The sequence below is a fragment of the Camelus dromedarius genome, chromosome 29 (genome assembly GCF_036321535.1).
Source record: "Camelus dromedarius isolate mCamDro1 chromosome 29, mCamDro1.pat, whole genome shotgun sequence".
Taxonomy (NCBI): Eukaryota; Metazoa; Chordata; class Mammalia; order Artiodactyla; family Camelidae; genus Camelus; species Camelus dromedarius.
In genome coordinates this window covers 12,273,531-12,298,250 of record NC_087464.1, presented here as the reverse complement: position 1 = coordinate 12,298,250, position 24,720 = coordinate 12,273,531, and the positions used below count along the sequence as shown (strand labels likewise).

General features: G+C 50.6%; 1 protein-coding gene across 2 annotated transcripts in view; it reads left to right on the top strand.

The window, feature by feature from the left end:
- SLCO3A1 (solute carrier organic anion transporter family member 3A1) overlaps nucleotides 1–24,720 on the top strand; it is a 265,593-nt gene that overhangs the window by 173,188 nt on the left and 67,685 nt on the right. For both annotated transcript variants that reach the window (XM_031440508.2, XM_031440507.2), the window contains exon 3: nucleotides 24,376–24,474. In XM_031440508.2, coding sequence (XP_031296368.2) covers nucleotides 24,376–24,474 — 99 coding nt within the window. The remainder of the gene's footprint in view (nucleotides 1–24,375; nucleotides 24,475–24,720) is intronic.

Here is a 24,720-nt window from a genome sequence, read left to right as displayed (position 1 = left end):
CAGCTGGGTGCCCCATGTTCCTCTCCTCCACCTTGGGAAGGCGTCATGCCTGTGTGGCTGGGGCAGCCTCTTAACCTCTCTGAGCCTCTGTTTCTTACCTCAAAAAAGTGGGAGATAGTTATACTTACCTGGGTGAACTGGAGGAGAATCGGATGAGATCTTGGGTGCTGTGGCATTTTGCATTCTGGAAGGCATCACACAAAGGTGACTTATCGTAGCATAAATGCTAGACTCAGCTGTGTAGGAGTTGGATGGACCCTCAGTGGTTCGTTCATCCATTCAGTCCAAATGCCAAGCCAATGAAAGAGCTCTTTCTTGGGGGTCTCCAGCAGGGGGTCACTGGCCTCTGCTGGGATCCCTCCTGTCTTGTGAGATGGCTCTTCTTCCGGGTCCCCTATTCCAGCCACACACAGGGAACAGTGCTAAATGCCTTCCTTTATGTGGGGCCTTGCTCCCTGGACATCCCAAGTTCTGGTTTCCGAGCATCCCAGAGTTGTGCTTTCTAGTACGGAAGCCACTCTCATGAGGCTGTTGAGCACTTGAAGTGTGGCAAGTCCAAACTGAGGTGTGCTGTCTGTGTGAAATACACACCGGGTGGCAAAAACCCACTAGAAAGACAGAGTAGAAGTTCTCATTAATAAACACACATGTATAAAATATATTCTATTTATATAATCCATTTTAAAGTACTGTCCTCATTGGAAAGAAGTCCCTGTGTACAGTGCCCAGTGAAGGAGTGAGGCTGGAGGGTTTGCATAAATTATTTGGAATTCTTCTGCAAAGGAGGTTTTGTCCATTTCCCCCCATTTGTTTGTTTATTCAGTTATTAATTTAAATCAGTATGGACTCATGAATATTTATTTAATATTTTCAGTTATAATCCAATACTCCTTTATTTTGTTGTGTGAGTTCTTCCAGTCTTAGTCATTGGGTGCTGTTTCAGTGGCTCCTGTGTCTTTCTGGCATACCCTCATCCATGTGGGATTTTGGAGTTTTTCTGAGCAATCCTTTACTTTCTGGCACTACTAACTACGAGACTCATCTTGTATTAAAATGTTTTTGTATCTATCTTGTGGAGTTGTTCTGAAGATTAAATGAGTTACTGCAAGTCATGCTGTTTCCTCTCTATAATTTTTTTTACTGTGCGGTAATTGACATAATACATTATATTAGTTTCAGGTGTACAACCTAGTGATTAGCTGTTTGTATATATTAAGTAATGATCCCCGCGATAATTCTCGTTGACATCCATCACCCTGCACATAGTTACACATTTTTTTCTGCGGATGAGAACATTTTAAGATCTACTGTCTCAGCAATTTGCAAATATACAGTACGGTCTTGTTAAACTATAGTCACCATGCTGGACTTCACATTCCCAGGACTAACTTATTCTACAACCTTTGGTACCTTTTGACTGCTCCCTTCATCCATTTCCTCCAGCCCCCTATTTATCTTTTAAAAATGTCTTTTTTTAAAACAGCTGTTCCACCACACTGAATTTTTAGTCAAGCAAGAGACTCAGGATCTCTATTCATTGAGGCTTCTCCTAAGCCCAAGCTCCCGGTTCTCTTCTTGGTGTGGTTTATTTTTTCTCTAATGCAGAACTTTCTCCCCCTGTTTGTTCTCATCTTGATTCCACTTCATCCTGGCAGCCCTCCAGTCACAGCCTCCTGCAGTCTGGGTCCCACCTCACGCCCTCCCCGCCTTTGACAGACAGGTCTGCCGTGCAGACAAGGCAAGGACTGGACCACACGTAGCCCCTGCCGCCTGCTGTGGCCAGCGACCAGCGGGTGTCTGCGTGCGGTCCTCCTTGACCAGCACTTCTCCACTTTGAATCAAGGCTGTCCGGAAAGACAGTGTCAGATAAGATTTACTCTGTCGGCTTTCTCCTAATTTTTTCAATCTAGTGACCTCCTGAAAATAGGCAGTGAGGCTCATTGGATTCACTTTGTTTTCAGGAAACCCATTTTCACTCATATTTCTTGGCATTTTTTCCCTTCAAGGTCCATAAACCATTGGTTAAATTCACTCTCCAATTTTACTGATGTCCTCCCCAGAATCTATCAGTCTTTCAAAACTGGACACTTGCCTGGTGACAGTTTTGTGCTATTTCGTTTGTTTTTCCATGTTTTTGCCGTGCACTCTCTGTGCTTCTGAGCTGTTGTCTACATCCAGAACCCGGGGCAAGCCAGGGACCTTGAAGTCACTGGAGAACATGTTTGGAAGTCTTTTCCTTTTTCTTCTTTATTTCTGGGTTCCGGGTCCCTCATAACCACATTTGTTCAGCCTTTTGGGGTTCAAGAACATTTCCCTTGAAAGAAGAAAAAACATACGAAATTGTACTTAAGTGAGAATGATTTCTTGCTGAACCATCTGCTCTCAACTGAAGACTCATCCTTCACTGCTGCTTCGTCCTGCTGAAAAATGCCTTTGTGAGGTCGTTACTTTTTAGAACCTCACCTCTTCTGGGCTGCAGCAGCACCAACCCTCTGCTTAGCGGTTCCTGCCACTCTCCTGCAGCCATCCTTAAAAACAGGCCACTCGTCAGCAACCCTGAGTGGATCTAGGAGTTCCCATTTCAACTGTAGACTCATCTTGCCATTTTCCTCAGTCATTCCCAAAGGTAATGCCGACCTTGAGTTTATAAACGTGATAACTTCCTTGGATCACTCATACATAAATATCCCCTAAGCACTTCCTGGGGTCCAGGCTCTGAGCTGGGTAGGAAGGAGGTGTAAAGTCCAGTTTCTTGCTTCTTGTGTGGTATAGCAGTGAAATGAGCTGATTTTGGAGTCAGCCTTTTCTGGGTTCAAATTCTGACTCCACTGTGAGTTCCTGTGTGACCCTGGGTAAGTGGCTTAACCTCTCTGATGCTCAACTTCTTCACCTGTAAAATGTGAATGAAAATAACCTATCTTAAATTGACCTTTTGGTTATTATCTTAAATAAGATAAAAGCACTTATCACTTGGTAACTGCTTGATAAAGTTTAGCTCTTAATAGATGGTTTGGAGAGGCCTGTCGGGTATGAATCATTTGTGATGTCCCTGGAAGCTATTCTGTTCAGCTGCTTCTGAGGTCTCTGCATAGCCAGAGGGCTGCACACATGCTGTCTGTGTGTCTGGAAGCTGCAGCCTCCTTGGACACAGCAGAGGCGATGACACAAGTTTGCATCAACCTTTGGCTGCATTCGACCCCAGGCCCGGCAATTAGATAGATTCCAGGGTCCATCCACTTCCTTTCTGTATGCGAAGATTTTTTTTGATAGAAAGTTTTCCTGAATGTCACTTGTGTCAGCCCTGAGGTCGAGGTGGAATTTCTCAAGATGGGGAAAGGAGCGCAGTCCCCCTGCACCTGGTGCCACGTAGTACCTGACATGTGCTCGGCCACGCAGGCCTTCATGGTATGTGGTCAGACTTCCAGCGTGGCGGGTCAACAGAGATCTTGGGCAAATCACACATTCTCAGGGCCTCAGGTTCTCCATCCAAAAGTGAGATACAAGGACACTACCTTGACTGCCGCAGATGGTGACAGTCAGTTAGAAACTCTCACCTCCTACTGCACCAGGGCCCACAGTCTGTTCCAGAAGGATCGATCGGTTCACACCCGTCTCTTCCTTTGGAGTGTAAGCTGCTTGATTCCAGTTTCAGCAGAAGCACAGCAGGAACAAAATAACAGGAGACAAGCTGCTTTCATTTAGCAGAAACCTTTTTTCTGGCCAGTCTTGTGTGGTTTGATTAATAACATTCCATCATACCGTTATGAAAAATAAGATTTGGAAACACTCTCAGCAGGATTTGTGGGAGTTGGGTGCAAAGAGGAGCCACAGACTGCCAGGGGGCTGCCCCAGGAATCAGTCCCAGGCAGGAAGCAAGGCCTTCCCAGGGTTACCTCTGCACCGTCTCCTTTCTTCCTGCCTCTGGCCCTCAAGCATTCCTCCGCCATCAGATTCTGCACTCGGGGAAGCACCCAGCAAGCACATTGGCACAGAAGTGCCAATGACTAAGGAATGCTTCCTTTTCCCGATGAATTTGCATATTTTAATTGAAGGCAGATGCCATGAGTTAATTCAGTGCAGTAAACTGGGGTTGAGCATTTATTATACTCAATGGAATAAGATTCTGAGAGCTCAGTGGGGTGGGGAGGTGCTGCTTTATGGGGAAGGTGACATTTAGGTTCTGTATGGAATTTACAAGGTTGGCTCAGGGCACAGCCAAGACCCCATCCCCATCAGATCAGCCTTTCTGAGAAGCGTGGGGCCGAGGCAGCCAGGAGTATGGCCTGTAGGGAAGAGAAGTCTGGGAAGAGGCTGGACGGTCTTGTGAACTATGCAGGGACATGTGAATTTCATCAAGAAGGATCCCCCACGAGTTTGAGAGGGGTTGATGTGGCCACACTTGTGTCCTGGAGAATGCAACTCTGTTGGCAGCACCGGAGGAAACTTGGAAAGGACAGAGCTTGGCGACCGGGTGACCAGTTGGCCCAAGGAGTGAATTTCTAATCGTGGACTCTCAGACACCTGCAAGCTGTTAGGGAAGTTCCGTAGGGGCTGTGAGATTCAGCCGTAGCCCAGAGGCAGTGTCTGACAAGCCAGGCCACTCTTCCAGGCTCCTCCTCATGTGGCTGTGTCCTGCCCACAGCTTGGAGCGTGGCCATTGGGATTGTCATCGTGGTCCCTCTCAAGGAGGCTCATTAAGGCTTTCCTTGGAAATCAGTGTGCCTGGAAGCCATTGGCTCCCATCCAACCTCCCCTCCCACCCCAGGCAGCCCTGGGAGGGTGCCTAGATGCGGGCCTGCCTGTCTGCCTGCCTCCTCCAGGTCCCTTTCCGTTAAGTCAGGAGCTGCAGCTCTGGATCTCGGCCTACCCCTTGGCGTCTCGGCATTTCTCAGGGTATGAGTCGGTGAGAAGAAAACACCAGCACAGGAAATGTTAGCTCAGCCGGTGCTATCAGATCACCCAAAAAGGACAGCAAAAAACGAATAGCTGAAAATAGCCCCTTAGGGCTCATTCGGGTCTGATTTTATGTGCAGAGCACCAAGCTAGAGGGAAGTTTAACCCTTTGGGAACCTCCTGTGCTGTGGTGTTTCACCAGGGTCGGTTTTGAAGATGTGGTTATGAACGCAGAGAGGGTGGACCTCAGCAAAGAGGAGCATCTTGTTAACAGGACAGATGCCAACCAGGACCTCTCACGTGTGTAGATACTCAGTTAAATCCATTTCAGTACCAACCCTAGAAGGGTGGGTGGGGCAGAGCAAACTGAGTCCTCCAGAAGGGGAGGCAGCCCCCTCCAGCCTCTTCATCGCTCGCATCCCGCCTTGTGGGCTCCTGCAGAAAGGCTCCCCCACGCCAGCCGTTCCAAATCAGAGGCGAGCTCCTGAGTTGTCAAATTGGGCGTGCGCGGAGGCTTCTCTTTAATGTCACTGCAGGTTTCAGGAGCTCCAGCCTAGTCAGGTTTCAAATAACTGCTTACTGAGGGTTTCTGTGGCCACTACAGAGAAGACCCCACTGGGGCCCGTGTTCGCAGGGAACTCTGTGGTCCCGGGGACTTTCGTACCTGCCTGGGTCTCTCCACTTCTGCCACCAGGTACTTTACTAGCAAGTTGAGAACATGATTTTCTTTGCAAGAAAAAATAGATACTTAATGAGTCTTATTTAATGACTCGGTTACTGACATACGACAAAAGAAGGTTCAAAATGGCAGTAAACACATGCTCTGTTGAATCAACTCAGCAAACCCCTGCGAACCTTTTTTGGGAAAGCTTGATACATTGTAGGCAGTATGCTAGGGATAGGGGAGGGAGGGGAAATTAAAAGGACCCTCTTCCTGGGGTTTTCGTCACCTAGTGGGGTCCACTGCATCTGCCTCGCTGTTTCACAAGGTGCTGTGGGTTCATCTGAGTCTTTCTCTTTTTAAATTCTCCCTATCAGGGAGCTGCCAGGATAATTTTCCCAGAGCATGGCTCTGCTCCCTGGAAACCTTTCTGTCCTCCCACAAATGTTTGCCTGTGAACACAGCTGTGAGCCTGGCATCCTGGGTCCTGCAGGATCCAGCCCAGACCTGCTTTTGCGGCCCAAATCTCATCCCCACTGCCTCCACTTCAGCAGCTTGGGATGGCTTCCCCTCACCTCAGCCCACCATCACCCCAGTGCCCACCCCCAGGTCCCAGGCCCCATGTCCTGCCCACCCTGAGTGGGGAGTGAGGGGAATCATCTGGGATAGTAAGCTGACAGGGGGATGTCTCTGTGTCACTGCCCTGGAGCCACTCCTCTTTGGCTCCTTTTTTCTCTCCTAACACAGATACAATGGACTTCTCCCCCATTGACAGTAGGGAAACCTACAAGCTTGGTGTGGTTAAGGCATTAACCTGGTGTCACATGTCAGCAACTGAGTCATTAAATAAGATTCATTAAGTATCACCTACCTGCAAGTAGACCATGTGCATCTTTGGGGACCAGCTTTCTAGAACCAAGATGAGTGCAGACTAATTTCTTTTGCAGCCACTTGACCACTTAGAACTAATGACACCTGGTTACCTCCTAAGGGCACGCAGCCCAGGGACCTCAGGCGGTGGCGGTATGTCTGAGCTCTGGGTTGGAGACTCAGGAAGCTACTTGTGTTCTTCATAACTGATATGCTTCTGAAGGAAAACTTCACAGTCACAGTGATGGAATTAGAAATTAGAGTTTTCTGCTCCGCGAATCGCGTACAAGATTGCAAACCACGTGAGTCCACCCCCAACCCGCACTTTGCTCCCACTTTCAAATATGAATCAGACGGCTTACTCTGTTCTGCTTTCCTCTTCAAAAAGGAACGCAGACTCCAAGCCTCATTAAGATAGCACTTCGAGTCTGTAACTAGATTCATTCACAGCCTGACTGCACTGGGGTGCCGAGCTCCCCCTCTGGCCGCTCAAAGCAGTATCATTTATTCAAGTTTAAGCTACTAGAGAGATTTAAAAAAAAAAAATAACACTGCTCTTCTCATGCTTGGTGGGGCCACGTGGCTTGGGTCCCTTTGATCCCAGTGGGCACAGAGACTTCACGCCAAAGGAAGCCTGGATGGAACCACACTCCTCGTTAATTAGCAGCTGCAGGCACTTGTACTGTGCTGTCCAAATGGCATGGACAGCCTCGCTCCTTGGGCGGCCAGAACCGGAAAGTAGAAGGATCCCAAATGAAGCTCCTCTTTCGAGCTCCATCCTGGTTCCCACCCCTCGCGCAGGGTTTGTGAACAATGAGCTGTCACTTGTGGGTCACGTGACCCGGGAGATTCGAGAGCCTCAGTTGCCCCATCTGTTTGGTCACACGTCTGTTTCACAGGCTGGCTCCTGAGATCCACCAGTATTTGGGGATTCCTACTCCATGCCAGGCACTGTGCTAGACTATAGGAAGGTAAAGAGGAAGAAGACAGAAGGTCTTGGCTCTCAGTAAGTCCCTGCCCTAAATTGGTACCTCTCAACAGAGGCTTTCTTACTCCCAAGTGACATTTGGCAATAGCTCAAGACTGGGGGCACCTAGGAAGTAGACACCAGGGGGAATGCCAAACCCTCTGCCATGCACTGGACAGCCCTCCACAGCCAGGAATTACCCTGTCACGTCAGGAGCACCGAGTTTGCATACTGAGGTCTGGTCTGAGTAGACCAACCCAGATGTACAAGCAAAACATGGCAGTGCTCTGTGCTGGGAGCTGTGAGACTGAAGTCAGATAATCGGCACAGCAGGGCCTGGGTTTGGTGGTTCTCTGTAGAAGGATGTCTACTGCTGTCCGTCATGCAGTGCAACACCTCTGCAAGGACTTGGGTTGGCCGCAGACATCCAGGGGAAAAAAGCAGTATTTGCATTTACTGCACAAGGGAAGCATTCCTGCAGTTGATGTAAATCGGGCTCGTGGGACCCAGTTCTCTCATGACTCTCGGTGGTTCCAGCTCTGTCAGATTCCACCCCCATGAGCAGGTCCCCAAGGTCCCAGGGACAGAGGAAACCCAGAGCGGAGCCAGGAGGCGGCTTTCAGCAATGAGTGTTCCTTTGCTTTCACCTTTCTTTCTCATCTAAAGGCTGCCAGCCCTTGACCAAGCTCTTCCAAGCCGAACAATAAATGAGTCACTGAGTGACTCACTGGGGAAAGCCCTCCCCGAGGGTGGTGGCTGAGAACCCACCCAGGTGACATAAATCCATATGCCTGGTTGCGTTCTTGCCTCTCCCCAAAAAGATTAAACATAAGAGATAAAATAGCTAAGTTTTATGACTTATTGCAATAGCTTTTATACTTTTATGATAAGACAAGAAGGCAGAAATGTTTACAGGGGCCAAAATGGGAATTTGGAGAGGTCAGAGCAGAGTGAAGGTTTAGTTCCATTGCATGGGCATCAGACTCATTCCAAACTGGCTTCTCCAAACAAGTTATCCTCCCAAGGGAATGAAAGGGGAAGTAGAGACAACAGCAACCTCTGATTCAGAAAGTCTCAGTCTTACCGTCAGTCAGTGTTCTTAGGAAGTCACTTAGCCTCTGAGTATCCCTTCCTTGGTCCGCACGGTGCGTCTCGACACCTCAGTCCCTTGTTCAGAGGGTCAAGGAGTTTAGGCATGTGAACGGGCTTTGAAACTGCTTTCTGTGGTTACTGTTAAGTGCTGGGGCTGGGGGGGGGGGGCCTGATAATAGCATTGTTTGTCTTTATCTTTTTTTTAATATATATGAGTTCTTTATTTTATTTTATATTTTTAAATTTAAAAAAAATGGGGGGGGTAGGTAATTAGGTTTATTTATTTATTTTAACGGAGATACTGAGGATTCAACCCAGGACCTTGTGCATGCTAAGCAGACACTCTGCCACTGAGCTCTACCCTCCCCTCTTTATTTTTTAAAGACAAGTCCTGAAATAGTTATGGGCAAAATGAGCGCTGGGGTTTGCTTTAAAGTAACTCAGAGGTTCAAGATGTGCATGGAATGTACAGGGACCGTGAGCTGATGACGGCTGGGGCCAGGGGCTAGTGATGGGTCATCTGGGCCTTCATCATTCCTAGTCTGGACTTTTTTATATGAGAAATTTTCCATTCTTTAAAAATATTTGGAAAATGATTTTGGAGGTTTATTGTATAATGGTGTAAATCTATTTGACACTTCTGAATTGTAGACGTCAAAGTGGGTAAGATGGTAAATTTTATGTTATGTGAATTTTACCCCCATTTTAAATATAGATGGATGTCTTTTAGAGTTGGTTTTTCACATCAGTATGTTTAGGGCAGAGGGTGCATACAAAGGTGATGGGGACCAGAGGGGAAAAGCAGGCCAGGATGACGAGGGTACAGCCCTGCTCTGGGAGTCTGAGGACCACGGGTGAAAGGAAGGCCTCGCGCCTGGTGGGGTCTGGGGGTGGGAGATGAGCTCTGGCAGGGACATTGGCAACGCTGTCCTGAGGCGGCTGTACCGAGCTGGACCTTGAGGAGCGGAAGCTTACCGATAGGGTGGACGAGAGAGGAATGGAGGAGCCTGGTGCTGCTTCCCTGAGGGCGTGAGGAGGAAGGCCACGGTGAGGCTGCATGTTGTAGGGGGTGTGGAGCCCACAGCCTGCAGGGGAAGCAGTTCCGAGAATGGCATATCCTCCTGTTGGCCATGATGCGGTGCAGATGGAAGGCATTAAGAGGACAGTGTGGGGCCCTCTGTGCACCGGGCTGAGTAATTTGGACTCTGGAACAGATGAAGTTGGATCTGTAATCACTCCCTTTCCAGCCTTTTAAAAAATACATGTCCGAGTCGGAGTCATTTGCAGCTAAGTGTCACCTGTCTCGGAATTGTTTTGCTCTGGCATAGGGCTTAGGAAATGATTGGTGGCCCAGGGCGCTCTCCCTGAAGAAAGATGCTAACTCGCTAGTGGAGGTGGAAGTGCGGGGCCTTGGGCGGGCGGTGACTTCTCTTCTGGTCCTAATTCTTTAGTTGGGACACCTGGGGACACGCCACTTCATCTGCTGGGCTCTCAGTGTCTCCACCTGTGTCAGGGACCGGGGGACAAGGTGGTTAATGGCTTTCAGAGACAATCAAGAGCTTCTCGAATTGTAGGGACCAGAGTTTTGTCCTTTTTCCCTGGCAGAAAGGAAGGCATGCCTCAAGCTTGTTCAGTTCTGAGGGCCAGATGACAGCCAGTGTTGAGTGGAAGTGACCTCCGCACACCCTGCCCCCGCCCTGCCCACTTGCACCAGAGGTTGGCTGGGGGCCAGGCTGAGGTCTACTGCAGCCTGGCTGCTTCAGGGCAGGGCTTCTCAGCCCCGGCACCGCCGACACTTTAGGCTGCATCATTCTGTGTCGTGAGGGCTGCCCTGTGCATCGTAGGCAGTTCAACAGCATCCCTGGCCTCTACCCACTAGGTGCCAGCAGCACCCCGTCCCCTTGTGACAACCACTGATGTCTCCAGACGTGGCTTCCCCGGGTGGGGCAGAATTGCTCCTGGTTGACAACCACTGCTTTAGAGAAACTGCCTTCTTCTGAACCAACCTACCAGGCGCCAGAACTGAGAAAGTCATTCTCCTTCTAGAAATCAACAAACAAACAAACAAAACGTGCAAGCTGCTGCCTGCCCAGTGCTCCTGGTGGAACCGAGTCGTGCATCCAGAATCAGATTTGATTTTCTTGCTTTGCCTAACTGCCTCCTCCCTCCCCCTCACCTCCGAGCAGAACCAGAAGTGATTTTCCAGGAAAAGGAGGTTCACAGTGTTTGGTCCAATTATTGGATGGTTTCTCCAGTTCTGCTCTCAGCAGGGCCTTGAGGACCGCACCCAGTGACCTGCCCCGGTAGACGTGGTGCTTCCTAAGACCTCCTCTCCATCCGTCCCTCTGTCCTTGGCATTTCTGGAAGTGGACCTCCCTCAGCAATGAGGGACATCCTCTCCCCCATCCTCCAGTCTGTGAACTGAATGCCCGCCTGTCAAATTTCCCTAGAGAAACAGTGTCTGCAGAGATGAGTTTTCTAGAAAACCCTCTTTCTGGGACTGAGCTGCCAGGAAATCAAACAGCAGGTGTTGATTCAGCCTCGGAATCTTGAGAGAGAGAATAACAAAGCAGCGGGTGGGGGAGGGTTGGGGCGGGGGTTGGGGAGCATGGCTTTCTGGTTGGCACGGCCACGTCCTGCTCCCCTGCCCCTTTGGGATGAGACTCCACTCCTGTGCTTCTGGAGCAGTTGGTGGGAAAGATCCCCAATCCTCCATGTGCCTGGGATGGAGGAGAAGCTTAAGAAGTTCCTGGTCCAGATGAAGATCCCCGAATCTTAGAATCTATCTTGTCTGCCTAGCTGCCACCCAGCAGGAAAGTCCTCCCTTCCACCTCGACCCCTTGGCCTCCGTTTGAATACCCACCCAGTGATGAGGAGCTTGCTACCTCCTGAGACAGCCAGCCCACCTGTGTCCAACGTTCCCAGTCATCTGCTTCCTTCCAGCAGCATCCTGGATCTGGTCTTGGAGAGACACACGGTGCTGGAGCTCTGATTCCTCATGCCAGTGCATCAGTCATACTGCCTGCTCCTTTTTGAGCTCATTCTTCTTTTTCCATCCTTGAGTAATTTCATGGCATAACTTCTAGTTCCCTACCTGCCTCAGATGCCCTTGCGGGAGATAACCTAGTATGACACGGCCCTTTCTGGATGTCATATTCTGGACTGGCCACACTGGGGCTGACCGTGTAAGGTTGGGGGGGCCACCCCCTTGCACCCCAGACTCTTGTTGATGCCACTGAGGGAATCCTAGAATTTGGGACAAGTGCTTCACTGGTGAGAACTCCAGCTGAGACTTCCTGCCCTGAACAGCTTGCCCACCACACCCTCCCCAGCCCATCCTCAAGTTTCTGGCTTGAAGCTGGCTTCGTTTCATCCTGGGAGTTTGGGTCCATGGATTCAGCCTGTTTCCTTCCTCTTGAGTCTTCAGTCTCCCTCGAGTATTTCAAGTGGGCATAATGTGCCAATGCCCCATCGAATGTGTACAAATGGGGTAGAAGCGAGACTCCCTCCTGCCCGACAGGATCCCCCGCACCTGCTCTGGTGGCTGCAGAGGTTCAGCCAGTTCTGGGTCCCAGCACAGTGCTGTGTCCCCACCTCATATGGTGAACGAGCACTTTTGTCCAGTTTGTGCTGGACTCATGATAAAACGTGTTTATGACCCCCCCCAACCAATCTCATCAACTTCCTGACGCTATCAGAAAAGCACAACACGGAGGAAGTGAAGTTACTGGGGCACAACTTGTTCCTGGGGCACTCTGCCCACTTCTGATAGCGACAGCTCCCTTCTCGCCAGACATACATACCCAGCGTGGAATAACCCATCCTCGGATTCTCTCAGGCTTCAGAATCACCAGACTGTCATTTCAGCAAGCAGCCGTGCCCTCTTAGTGATGAATCAGGATGCGATTTGCATTTCACTCACACCGCGACTGTTTTCTACAGTTCTTCAAACAAGACCTCTGGTGCAGGGGCACCACTAGAGACTGGAAAAGGGAGAATGCAGCCATCATGTCCCCGTAGCAGTCTGCTTGTCTTGCCCTGATTGGGACCTCAGAATGCCCAGCCCTGCCTCTAGATGGAGGAGAGGTTTCTGCACCCGCAGCCCATGTTCTGGGGCATGTTTCAAGGTTACAGTGCTGTCACTTCTCCTGGACACAGGACGCAGTTTTGATGGTGGGATGTCTTCTTTATCCCAGAATCCCGGCTCCCAGCCCCATCTTGTGCCCCATGAATACCGCTGGGGCTTCTGCTCATTTGCTTTGATAGCCTGCTGAGCGACACCCAGGGACCTCTGCTAGCCCACCCTCCCTGTCCCAGCAGCCTGCCCTGACCTTTGCTGACTAGGTCGGCTCACACAGGCCTTCGGGGACAGCAGGCTTGCTGCGTACCTCTCCTGTCAGCTCAGAGCGGGCTGGCCCACCCCCAGTGTCCACTCAGTGGGACACTCACCAGGTCCCCGCCTGCTCCCAGAGGCCAGTCCACCCAGCACCGTGTGTGGTTATGGAGGCTGGCAGCTCGGCCCTGCCCCTACCCAAGACAGTACCCGCCCCAAATTTGGATTTTATGTTATAAAGTAGGGAGCCCCTACTTATAATTCCAAAAATGGGGGGACTGTGATTCAAAAAGTTTTAGGAAGCTGAATCTAATTAAGTGCAGACTATGCAGGTTGGGGAGTTCAGGGCACCTCAGTGAGGGTAGCAAGTTACGATCCCAGAGGGCTCCACCCCTCCCCAGGTGTCTTGGGGACAGTCGTTTTCTGGATGATGCAGCATCGGGACCTTCACTGATGACTGCAGATCTGCCAAGGCATTGCCTCCACCCCGTGGCCTCCAGCGGGCGAGGAAGCCACCCTCGGAGGAGCAGGTGGGGGGCCGTGCTGCTGGTGCAGCAAGCCTCCTGCTCTCCTGAATCATCCATCCGTCCGGGGCATGAGCGGGTGTCTGGCTCCCTCTGGTGACGAGCAAATGCCTGCCATTCACCTGCCGTTTCACTGCGGGTAGGAAGCACGCTTGCTGAGCAGAGGACAGGTGAACCAAGGGCCCCAGTTTCAGCCAGAGGGGTGTGTGTGTGTGTGTGTGTGTGTGTGTGTGTGTGTGTGTGTGTGTGTGTGTGTGTGTGTGTGTGTGTGTGTGTGTGTGTGTGTGTGTGTGTGTGTGTGTGTGTGTGTGTGTGTGTGTGTGTGTGTGTGTGTGTGTGTAGTCCAGCTCTGTCTCCCTGAGGCTGCTCTGCTTCCCCAGTAGGCGCCAGTTCCTTTCAAGTTACTGGGACAATTTCCATGGCCCTTCTCCTGCCCTTTTCCCTGCCACACGGGAGGAAGTGTGGGAAAGGGGGGCCCAGAGAACCTAGGCTCCTACCTGGCTGTGTGGCTGTAGGCTGGTAACCTAATGTCTCTGTGCCTCAGTTTCTATTTGTAAACTGGAGGTGGAAAGACCCAGGTCTCAGGGTTATCACAGGGGTTAAACTCCATGCCGGGTCTACAGCGCCGGGCACAGGAGAGGTGCTGAGTGAAGAATTCTCTTGTGTTGAAATGAGCAACGGCGTCAGTACGGCTGGATCAAAGTAGCCGTGCGCTCTCGGTTCCTGAACAGTGAAAACAAAATACAGCATTGTAAATGAACTACACTTCAATAACATATATATATTAAAAAATAAAACTTCAGATAGGTTACAGACCATTGCAAAAAACAAGTTCTCCTGGCGTGAACACCCGAGTACTTTGATGGATGGGGAGTGCTTACCAAGGTCTCTGCGCTGACCTGTGGGGGCCCGCCACGGGGGCTGGGCCTGACCGCCCGCGCTGGGCCCCGCTCTCTCCCGGAGGCCTGGGCCCACCACACTGCTGCTCCGAGCCTTGGTGACCTCCACAAGCAGCGTTCCCCACCAGCAGGGAGCCCCTCCCCAGGCCACTGAGAAAGCCCATTAAGCTTCCAAAGTCCTGTGAAGATACAAGCCATGTCCATTGGTCAGATAACCAGACAGACAAGACGTCTTCACCAGGTCCCTTCTCTTGGAGAAGCAGCTCGCGGAGGCCAGGGCACGCTGTTCCAGGGTCTTCTAAGTCCAGCGGGTACACAGAGTAGCGACCCACTTCTGATGCAGGGATCCCAGGTGCAGCGCCCCTGGGGGATCTCGCATGCCCGGTCAGTCAGAGACCCCATCCACATCCCTGCCCTCATCCCTCTTTGGATCTCCACTGGCCTCCCTGCTCCTTTTTTCTTCCTTGCCCCTGTGTCCTGCCCACCCCATCCCCCCAGTTTATCTTCCTGACACAAAGCTTTAGCAGGACACACCTGTGCCCAGGGGCTGCTGGTGCTCCCCCACCCTGACCTCGGAGAGCCTCCTCCCACCGTTGGCCTCACATCCTGGCCCCACCCACCTCTGCCTGTGCCCACCCCCCACCTTCCCCTCCGTCCTCGCTTTTCTTGAATCCTCTTTCCCTGTTCTTGTGCCTGCTTCCCCCTACTGTCCGTGAATCACTGGCCAGGTACTTTATCTCTCTGTGCCTCTGTTTCCCGACCTGGAAAATGGGGATGTATCTGAGGAAGAGGCTGTGGTGAGGATTAAACAGGGTGGTGTGTGGAAGGTGCCTTCAACAGGCAGGTGGCAGTGCCCTTGTCACCCCCTCACCCCATCATCGTCACGCGTAACCACCCTCATTCAGAACCTGACTCTGTCCTCAGCTGGGAACCTGCTCTTTCCCTTGCCTGATTTTCTGCGATCCTTCTACTGCCTTGACCCTCATGTCCTGTGTGAGACCCATTGGTCTTGTGTGCAACGTTCAGCAGAGGCTCACTGAGCACCGGGAGGGGCTCAGCGGTAATAAATCAGACAAGGGTCCCCCACAGGCAGAGGGAGCTCCCTGCTGGTGGTCACTCCTGCCCCTCCTGGCCAGGGCGGCACACCCAGGCAGGGAGCAGTTTGTTGATCGCACACTGATGTCCGGGCGTCCCGGGACAGCTTCGTTCATATTTGTGGGCTCAACGTGTGCATCTGATGTTCTGTGCCGATTGGGTGACGCTCTGAGTTCCCAGGTACCTTCTCACGAGCCGTCCCCTATGATCCTCACACCGACCTTGGGAGCTGTACTGTTGGCTAGAGCTGCAGGAGCAGAATAGCATGACGGGGTGGCTGAAATGACAGGCGTTTATTTCTCGATGCTCCGGAGGCTGGAAGCCCAAGATCAGGGTGTCATCAGGGTTGGTTTCTCCTGAGGCCTCTCTCCTTGGCTTGCAGACGGCCGCCTTCCCCCGTATGAGTGCATTTTATCTGCACATGTGCGCCCCCACCTCCACGTCTCTTCCTCTTATAAGGATGCCATCCCAGTAGATTGGAGCGCATCCTAACAGCCTCATCTTAACTCAGTCACCTCCTTAAACAGCCCCATTCTGAGATACCTGGGGGTTAGGGCATCAGCAAATGGCTGGAGTGGGGGACATAATTCAGCCCATAGGAGGAGGTGAGCAGGACTGTGCCTGCCCCGTTTTACAGCCAGAGCTGCCAAGGCTGAGGGAGGTTGAGTGGCTTGAGCAGGGCCGTGCACCCAAGCTGAGATTCTGACTCTGGACTCCAGGCCCCTCTGTCTCTCCACTGCCCCCTGCTGGAGGCTGGGGGTGGGGACAATAGGAAACTGCCGCTCTCACCACCCTGTGATCTCAGAGAATCTCTAGAGAGAGCTTCTGGGAAGACCCTACTCATCTTGCAAACAGGATGTGGGCCCTTCAGGAAGGTGCAGCCCGTTGTTTATCGGAGTGGGTTTCCTGTTCGTGTGGCTCGTGGCTTCCTAGCGCTCACCCTGGCCGCAGTGTTTTCTCGCTTCATCAGCCAACCTGGGCTCAGCACTCTTGGGCCCAGGCTTTTCCAAGGGCTCTCATGGAGGTGGAGGGGAGGGCGGCAGTGCTCTCAACTTGCTTTGAAGAGAGTCAGCCAGCGCCAGCCCTGCTCCTTTGTACCTGCCGCGTACAAAGAAAGCAACCAGAAAGTTTGACGGTAGCCCCAGCCATGGCACTCACATCAGTCCTGCGGGGGGACTGGCCCCTGCTGATTGCGGATTCCTCCCTGTAGGCCTCGTTTCCAGATGCCCACCAGACGGCCAGCCAGAGGGACATGGGCAGGAGGGTGGGGAGAGAGGCTTCTGTTAGCTGGGTTGAGAAGCAGGATTAGCAACAACTACTGCTTTGACCAATTGCAGAGCCTTCCCCAGGGTTTCAGAGACGCCTCTCCTTGGATGTGTAGGCCGATGTAGGATGGCCTTCATCAGATGCACGATTCTCTCTAACGCTCGGGCTTCCTCCTCTCCCAGGCCTGGGTAGTACTCAGTCCACAGTTCAGCAAACATTGGGTTCCCCATCCAGGCAAAGGGCTGCATCCCCCGCACCTAACCTGTGGAAGATGGCTTTTTTTTTTTTTTTAATGAGGTCTCTGCCTTCCCTGAGCCTGCAATTCCTAGGCATGCCTACTACATGGGACTTTATTTTTGCATCCAGGAAGACTGTAAGCAGAACTATAGAGAAAGTCTCAGGTTAGGTGCTGTGGCAGCAGAGGGAAGGGGAAAGAAGAGAGAAAATCTAGGAAGGCCCCTTGGAGGAGGTGGTATTTGAGACTGGCTTTGAACTGAGGGTAGAGCTTTGATGCACTGCCAGTAGCCTGGAGGAGAGGGAGAAGCTGGATTGAGGACCAGCATGAGTAAGGCCTGGAAACCAGACAGCATGGGGGCCAGGCCAGTGTGCCAAGCTGTGTTCTGTAGTCGGGTGCACAGTTGTGGTGGTATGCAGGGCTGCTTTGAGTGGCTGCCCAAGATGTCACCATGCTCAGTGACTTCCATCTGGCCACACTCAGAGTCCGGCTGCCCCTCCACCTTGCAGGGCTGACATCAGATAGTGCTCACATCCTTCCCTTTTCCCACATGCATTTTGGATCCCAGCTGGTTCCTTGGGTAAGGTCATCACGGGCAGAGTCCAAAGGTTCTCGACTTGGCTGCACATAGATTCATCTGGAGAGCTTGGGAAAAAAAACCCCAGTGCCTGGGCTGCACCCCAGACCAGTGACATCAGATCTCAGGGGGCAGGACGTAGGCGTTAGTAATTTGTTAAGTTTCCCGGGTGGTTTCCAGTGTGCAGCCACTCTGAGACCCAGTGTACAGCCAACCTTGGAGTCAGAGGGTATGGTGCTTCGGGGAGGGGCATGAAGCTCTGGCTTCGGCAGCCGTAGCAACGTTCGTGTTTTGTTTATACACTTTGCAGTGGAGATAATTCTATGACACATTGCGTGCAGTGTCTGGCCCATAACCTCTGTTCAGCGAATGATCGCCTCCCTCATCCTCCCTCCCCCCACCCCGCCTCCCCTTCGTGGATAAGCAAGGGCAGTTGCATAAGGCTGTCAGGCTGTTGGCAGCTGGCACCGGGCACTGGATAAATAGGTATCGTGTGTTTTGCAGGCTTCCTGCTGTTGATGGATCATGTTTTATTCATGCACATATGATGCAGAATGTTCCTTCTTAGGGAAGACATTTTCACCTGCAGATTTCGAGACAGAAGAATTTATTTGTAGAAACTGAGGGCAAGGAAGGCAAGGGAGAGATGAGAAAAGTGATGCTCTGTCTGAGGGTCTGGTGGGCTGTTAGAGGGGGAAGATGAGGAAGCTGACAAGCCAGGACGCTCTCCTGGGCCGGTGCTGCCCTCTAGTGGGGAAGAGCTGCAGCTCATTCTGCCCATGTAACGGGACCATCCAGGCTCAAAACTCCTGAGACCAGCTGAAAAAGCAGACGCATGCCTAGGGGAGATCAGCCCTGCAGGCCTCCCAAATTGGACTCTTCATCCCTGAGACACAAAGAAAATTCTCGAAAGCATCGACTACATTCTAGACCCCCGATGCATTGCGTGCATTACCTCTAATTCTCACCATTCTGTAAGGTAGATATTTTTATTCCCAGACTCAGCGTTGGCACAGGAGTCATCCAGAAATTGACAAGTGTAGTCAGGATCTCAGCTTAGGTCTGTGTGATTCCAAAGGCTTCACCGCTGTACCATGATGTCTGCTCTTTCTCTAAGAACCTAGGTGGTCCTGGAAGCCTGAGTTGAAATCCACCTTTACCATGTACCAGCTGTGTGGCCTTGGGGCAGCTGGCTAACCTCTCTGAGCTTCTGTTTTCTCATCTTCAAAAAGAGTTTCAAAACATGTATCTTATCAAGTGGTCATGAGATTTTTGTTTGCCCTCAAGTATCTCAAAAGGGAAAAAATACTTGAAAGCATTTGTCTCAGTTCTGTAGGATGGGAGGAAGTCGTCCCCCTTTCTGAAGGCGTTAGTTTTTAAATTGACGTATAATTGATTTACAATATTGTGTTAGTTTCAGGTGTACAGCATAGTGATTTGTGGGTTTTTTCCAGATTATATTCTATTACAGGTTATTACAAGATATTGGGCATAATCCCTCTGCTACACAGGAAATCCTTACTGCTTATCTATTTTATGCCCACTAATAATGCAATACCTGAATGCATTCCCTTTAAAGTCAGACAAAAACAAAGGACTAATTCAATTACTTTCCTTTGAGAAGAGGCCAAAACACTCACCCCCATGTACAGACCAGTGAGATACCACTGGTGAGAATGTTGTTGCCTTTTCTCGAAGTTGTGTCACGCAGATCTCAGGATCCCTCCAGAGGAAACCACAGACTCCCCCAGAAGTGGTCTTCCATCTTGTCAAGCACAGAACCCTCAGCCACCCTTCCTCTGCCCGCTCAGGGCTGTCTCCATCACTGCTCAGAAGTCAGGGCTGTCACATGAGATCCCGGTGTCCTAGGATGTCTGCCCTCCCCATGGCCAGGAAGGGATTCAGAGCTGGGCCTTGGGTGCCAGGCCCTGTGATTCCCAAGTGTACTAGCATCTTCTTCACCACTGCCCTGAGGGCAGCTGAGACATGCCTAGCCCCTGAAATTCCCTTTTATCAGCACCTTAAATTCCACTGCAGTAGAGAATTCTATTTTTAAAAATACATTCTTTAGAAAATGTTATTTGTTTCCAGGCTGTATTGGGTATGTTTTTTTAAATAACTTTAAAAAGTTAACCTAACAGATAAGGACAGACAGGAAGGGAAAATCTAAATGATTCTGAACGTTTCTGTCTGGGTAGTTAGAGATAGTGCTTTGTGCCACCTTCCTTGTAGTAATAGTAGCTAAACTGTATTAAATATTCACTATACGGCAGGCACTGTGGAGAGCCTTTGATACGCGCTAATCACTTCCACCTTGAAACAGCCTTGGGAGGTAGATCCGATTATCATCCCCACTCTCATGTGAGAGCACAGAGGCCCAGAGAGGGTAAATAACTTTCCTGAGGTCACACAGCTAGCGAGTGCAAACACTGGTCAGCTCCAGGTCTGTGGCCTTGGCTCCTGTGGTGTGGAGCCTCTCCGTCCTGGCTTTATTCTCAGATCATTCTTCAGTGAGCATGTATTTCTTTTAAGATGAGGAAAGGAGGTTTTGTTTTTAAATGAACCTATCTGGTCCCACCAGTGCAAAACCACATAGGAAGAAATACCCTAATGCCCAAAGGAAACATGGGAGAATGAGGGTATTTCTTTATCTGATTCACTATGGTCCACATTCTTTAAAATAAGCATCTCTTACCTAAGTGATCAAAAAAGTAAAACTTGTCAAGCAGAAAAGAAAACCCTGCTACGAGGAGTACCGAAGAGAAGAATAAAGTAACAGCTAATGTTTCTGAGAACATCTTGTGTTCCAGGAACTTACCTAAAATCTTTTTCGGGCACTCAAGCATCTGGTCCTCAAAGTCCCCTGAGAAGGTAGGGGTTGTCGTCAGCCCATTTTACAGACGTGGGAACTGAGGCACAGGGAGCCTTGGTGTCATGTTTGCAGGCACACAGAGAGCAGCGGAGCCGGGTGCTGCCCTTCCTGTAGCGTCCTGACCCACCCTCTGGACAGGTGTCATCCCTGTCCTTTTCCACGCACTGACCTCAGAGATACTGATGGCTTTGTCTGATTCTGGAGTGAGTAGAGGCAGTGGGCAAGGCCCCTGGGTTTCTGGGTGGCCTTTTTGGATTTGCTTTCATCCATATACAGATGCTGTATGTGTGTCCCCAGCTCCTTGGGGACAACCTTCGCCCCTCTGTCCCGGCCCTGGTGGACTGTTGGCACAGAAGCCAGGCCCCAGGTCACACTCTAGCAAAGAGAAGAATGAAAACTCGGAGAGAAATGCCGGCGTTTTCTCCTGCACACAACACTGCGTGTGCTACTGTAGCCAGCGCTGTGACGGGGTCTCCTCCTGCTTGTTTATCGGGGAGCAGGGAGGAGCCAGCCTCTGTGTGGGTCTGGCTGCAGAAGACTCAGGGCTCCTGAGAGGAGGAAAACTGGGCACCACAGCGTATTTCCCCTCCCCAGGCTCTTCCAGCACCCAGCCACGCCACAGAGCATCAGCAGAAGCCAGCACGTATGAAGTGCTTCCCTTGTCCCAGCGTCACGCTGCGCCCTTACATCTGCTTGCTGCCCATTTTTCAACTGGTTTGTCTTTTTCTCACCGATTTATAGTAGTTTTTATGTAGTCTGGATAGGAGCCCTCTGATTCTCGTCTGTGTGTTTTTAAGGATGTATGTTACACGTATATTTTCCCACATTGCCGCTTTCTCAATGGGCTCTTTTGATGAATGGCTTTCTTAATTTTAGCGTAGACCACTTTGGTCAAGGTTTTCTTTTCATGGTTAGTGTTTTCTTCACTTGGCTCAAGAAATCGCTCCCTCCCGCCAAGATCGTGACAATACGTGTGTCTGTTATCTTCCAGAAGCTTTATTGTTTTGCTTTTCACACTGGTCTCCAATCCGCCAGGAATTGATTTTCCCATGTGTTATGCAGCTGACTTTTTCCGCCTATAATTTTAAGTCGTCCCAGCACCACTTACAGAAAAGATCATCCTTTGCCCCTCTGCTTCGTATGCACACTGTGTCATAAGTCAGGTGTCCACGCACGTATGGATCCATGTCTGGGCTTTCTCTTCTGCTTCACTTGTGTATTTGTTGTTTCTTGTGCCAAAAACACACTGTCTTCATCATTACAGCTTTAAAAAAAAGTCCTGATCGCCAATAGGGCAAGTCCTGACAATTTTTCTTCTTCAGAGGTACCCGGGCCAGTCTTGGCCCCCAGCATTTCCATGAACAATTGAGAATCAGTGTGTCACATTCTACAAACACACAAAAAATATGTTCTCTAGTATTTTTATTAATTATCATGTATCAGGAGTAGTAATAAAGTTGATTAATTCTTCTGGGGCCAGGACATTCCAAATACAAAGATGTCTCCTTGGATTTTCCAAGTTCTTCTGGCTCTGTGCTTCCGGCCCGACCCCTCTCTGTAATTATGTTGGTCCCCTTGGCACATTGCATCTAGAAGGAGGCATGTCCCCAGTGCTGGGGGAGACACATGCAGAAGAACTCCATCCCGGGAAAAAGCAGGTAGGGGCTGAGTCCCGGCTCTTCCCCCTCATCGCTGGCTGAACATGGGCAGGAGAGTTGCCCGCCTCCCCATTTGTGTCACTGCTGTAACCATCGGTCTTCTTCACACATCCTTTCAACAGATGGTGAGCGGACTGTCACACTGGGCCAAGCTAGAAACTGAAAGAAGGTATCATCTCTGCCTTATGGGGCTTCGAGTCTCTCCAGTGTCTCTGGGACCAAGCCCCAGTCAATGACAGGTCTGAAAAATGACCCACTAAACACGTTCTGTGGTTTAAGAGTTAATAAGCAGCTTCCTGCAGCATCCTCACCTCAGAGATTCATGTGAATATTTGCAGGTGTAAAATCTGAGATTGTCTTCCAGTTTGCTTGCTGTTGTATTAGTTTCCTATCACTGCTGTCATACGTTACCACAGAGTTAGTGGCTTAAGACAATACAAATTGTTCATCTTACCTTGTGGAGGTCAGAGTCCGTAAGGGGTCTCCCTGAGCTAACATCAAGGTGTCGGTGGGGCTGCCTTCCTTCTGGCGGGGAGAATGCATTTTCCTGCCCTCACTGTTGGGCTCAAGGCCCCGTCCTCCACTGTCAAAGCCAGCAGCCACCAGTCAAGTCTTTCCTGTGATGCCACTGCTCTGGTTCTTCGGGTTGAGAGGGAGTCGCCAAACCTTTCTGAGGTTCTGTGCCTTCTGCTGTGAAATGGGCTCAGTAGACGTCCCGGTCGGGGACCTTGAAAGGATTCCAGGAGATCGTGCCTGTGAAATGCTGGGCTCTGGACAGTAGGACACGAGGGACCCCTAACGTGTCTCTGATCTCCGTGCCTTGGGCTCGCCTCCTCCCCTCCTGTGTACACAAACTTGGCGGACAGCAGGGGGCAGCACTGGGCCGCTGAAGAACCTCCCTCTTTCCCGGCCCTGAAGGCACTCGCCGTTCCACGCAGGGATTCAGGGTTTTAGTGCGGACCGTCTGTTTCTCGTCTGTTCAGGTGGAACATTTGAGGTGATTTTCCTAAACAAGGACAAAATCGCAGCCTGGTAGGATGACTCAAAAAGAGAGTAAGGAAGCAAATTCAGAAATACCTCCTGTGAGATCTTGGTCTGCGCCCGATTCTCTCAGGGGAGCAGCATCCCCTGAAGACCCAGGGCTGTGCTCTCTGGTGCTGCTTGGTGTTGGAGTTTTATCCTGAGATAGCTCTGCAGTGGGAAAGGATGCATGAAGGCCCCCTCCTGCACTCCCACAACCAGATCGACCCTTGGAAAACATTCGCGAACCCATCGCTGCTAGAATTTTACTTGGCATCTCTCTAAGGAGGAGCTGCTTAGAAGATGCCCCCAGAGATTTCACTGGAGTTGGGGGAGGGAAATGCCCTTCACACAAAAAGACGCTTCCTGCAGCTCTCTTTGGTTTTTGGAATGAGGTCCTACCAGGTTTCTTTGGGGGAGAATTCTGTTAAAATGGAAAGCCACAATCGAGCATTTTGGAAACCCATGCGCCATCCTAGGGGAACTGGAGTGGGAGGTGCTCTGGGCTGGATGGAGCGGTCACCTTGGCACGTGGCTTCTCTGCAGTGGCCTCTGCCCCTCCCGGCTGCTGGCTGGCTGGCTGGCTGGGCTTCTGTGGGCAGCTGAGTTGAGGGAGGCCCTTCCGTTTGTGCCACAAGGGAGTGTGGGCTCAGTGCTTTTCCCAGAATGCTCCAAAAGGTTTGTGCATGATTCCAGGTATTAACATCCTTAAACATGTGCCTCCTACCATCTTCTCAAGTTCTATGGAAGAGCTTGAATCCTAAACAGCTGTTACGACACTGGGCAGCAATTCCAGAATACTGGGGGCAGGGGACTGCAAAACTGAAGTTTTAAAGATGGCTAATGAAGTGTTCTCAAAGCATACCATTATGTCAGCTTTGTTGTTTGCTAAATTTAATGCCCGTAAACATTTCATTACATTTGAGGATAATTTGTGGCTTCAACTTTTCTCACTTCACAAGAATTCCTGCGTTTGCACAACGGGTGCTGAGAAATCTTAGCCAACCGCAAATTAAATGAATTACACGAGGCCCAATAAATGTGAAAACAAAATTATGAAGATCCTTTCGAAAGTGTTTATGAACTATTTCACAGTAGACACGGATGTGTTTTAATAGGTTTGATGTGATGTGGGGTGGAGTCTTCTAAAAGTAAGCACACTTGGGGCCCACAAATATTTCAAAGCAGCCAATCAGAAACTATAGGATTCCTGCACAATACTGCTTCAGTGATTCCCCCCAAATTAGAAGCGCTAGCCTCCCCCTCTAGGATTTCTAGACTGATTGCTCTGATGTCATCTGTGTGATCGGACCTCTCATCTGATCAATGTAAAATAGCTTCCTTGAGCTTTGACTCTTTTGCTCCTTGAAGGGCTTCTCCTTTTAATCTAATCTTTGTTTCATCTGCTTTCAGGAATCCTGTTCACTATGCTGGTGTTTGGACCAGCCTGCGGATTTATCCTGGGCTCTTTCTGTACCAAAATCTACGTGGATGCCGTCTTCATTGACACAAGTAAGGAATGTATCTCAGTTTCTAACCGCCATCCACCAACCTTTCTTCCATCATAAAGGAGCCTCAGCTTCTGGGCTCTTAAACCTTCCTACTAAACCCAGCCTGAGCGCATCCCCCTCCGTGGCTGGTGGCACAAGCATGCGTGTCAGCGCAGAGGGCCTGCACTCGGGCGTGTGCTCTGCTCGTGTCCACCTAGAGGCTGAGTAACACCCTGCGGTTGATTTTACTCCTCAAGTCTGGATTTTC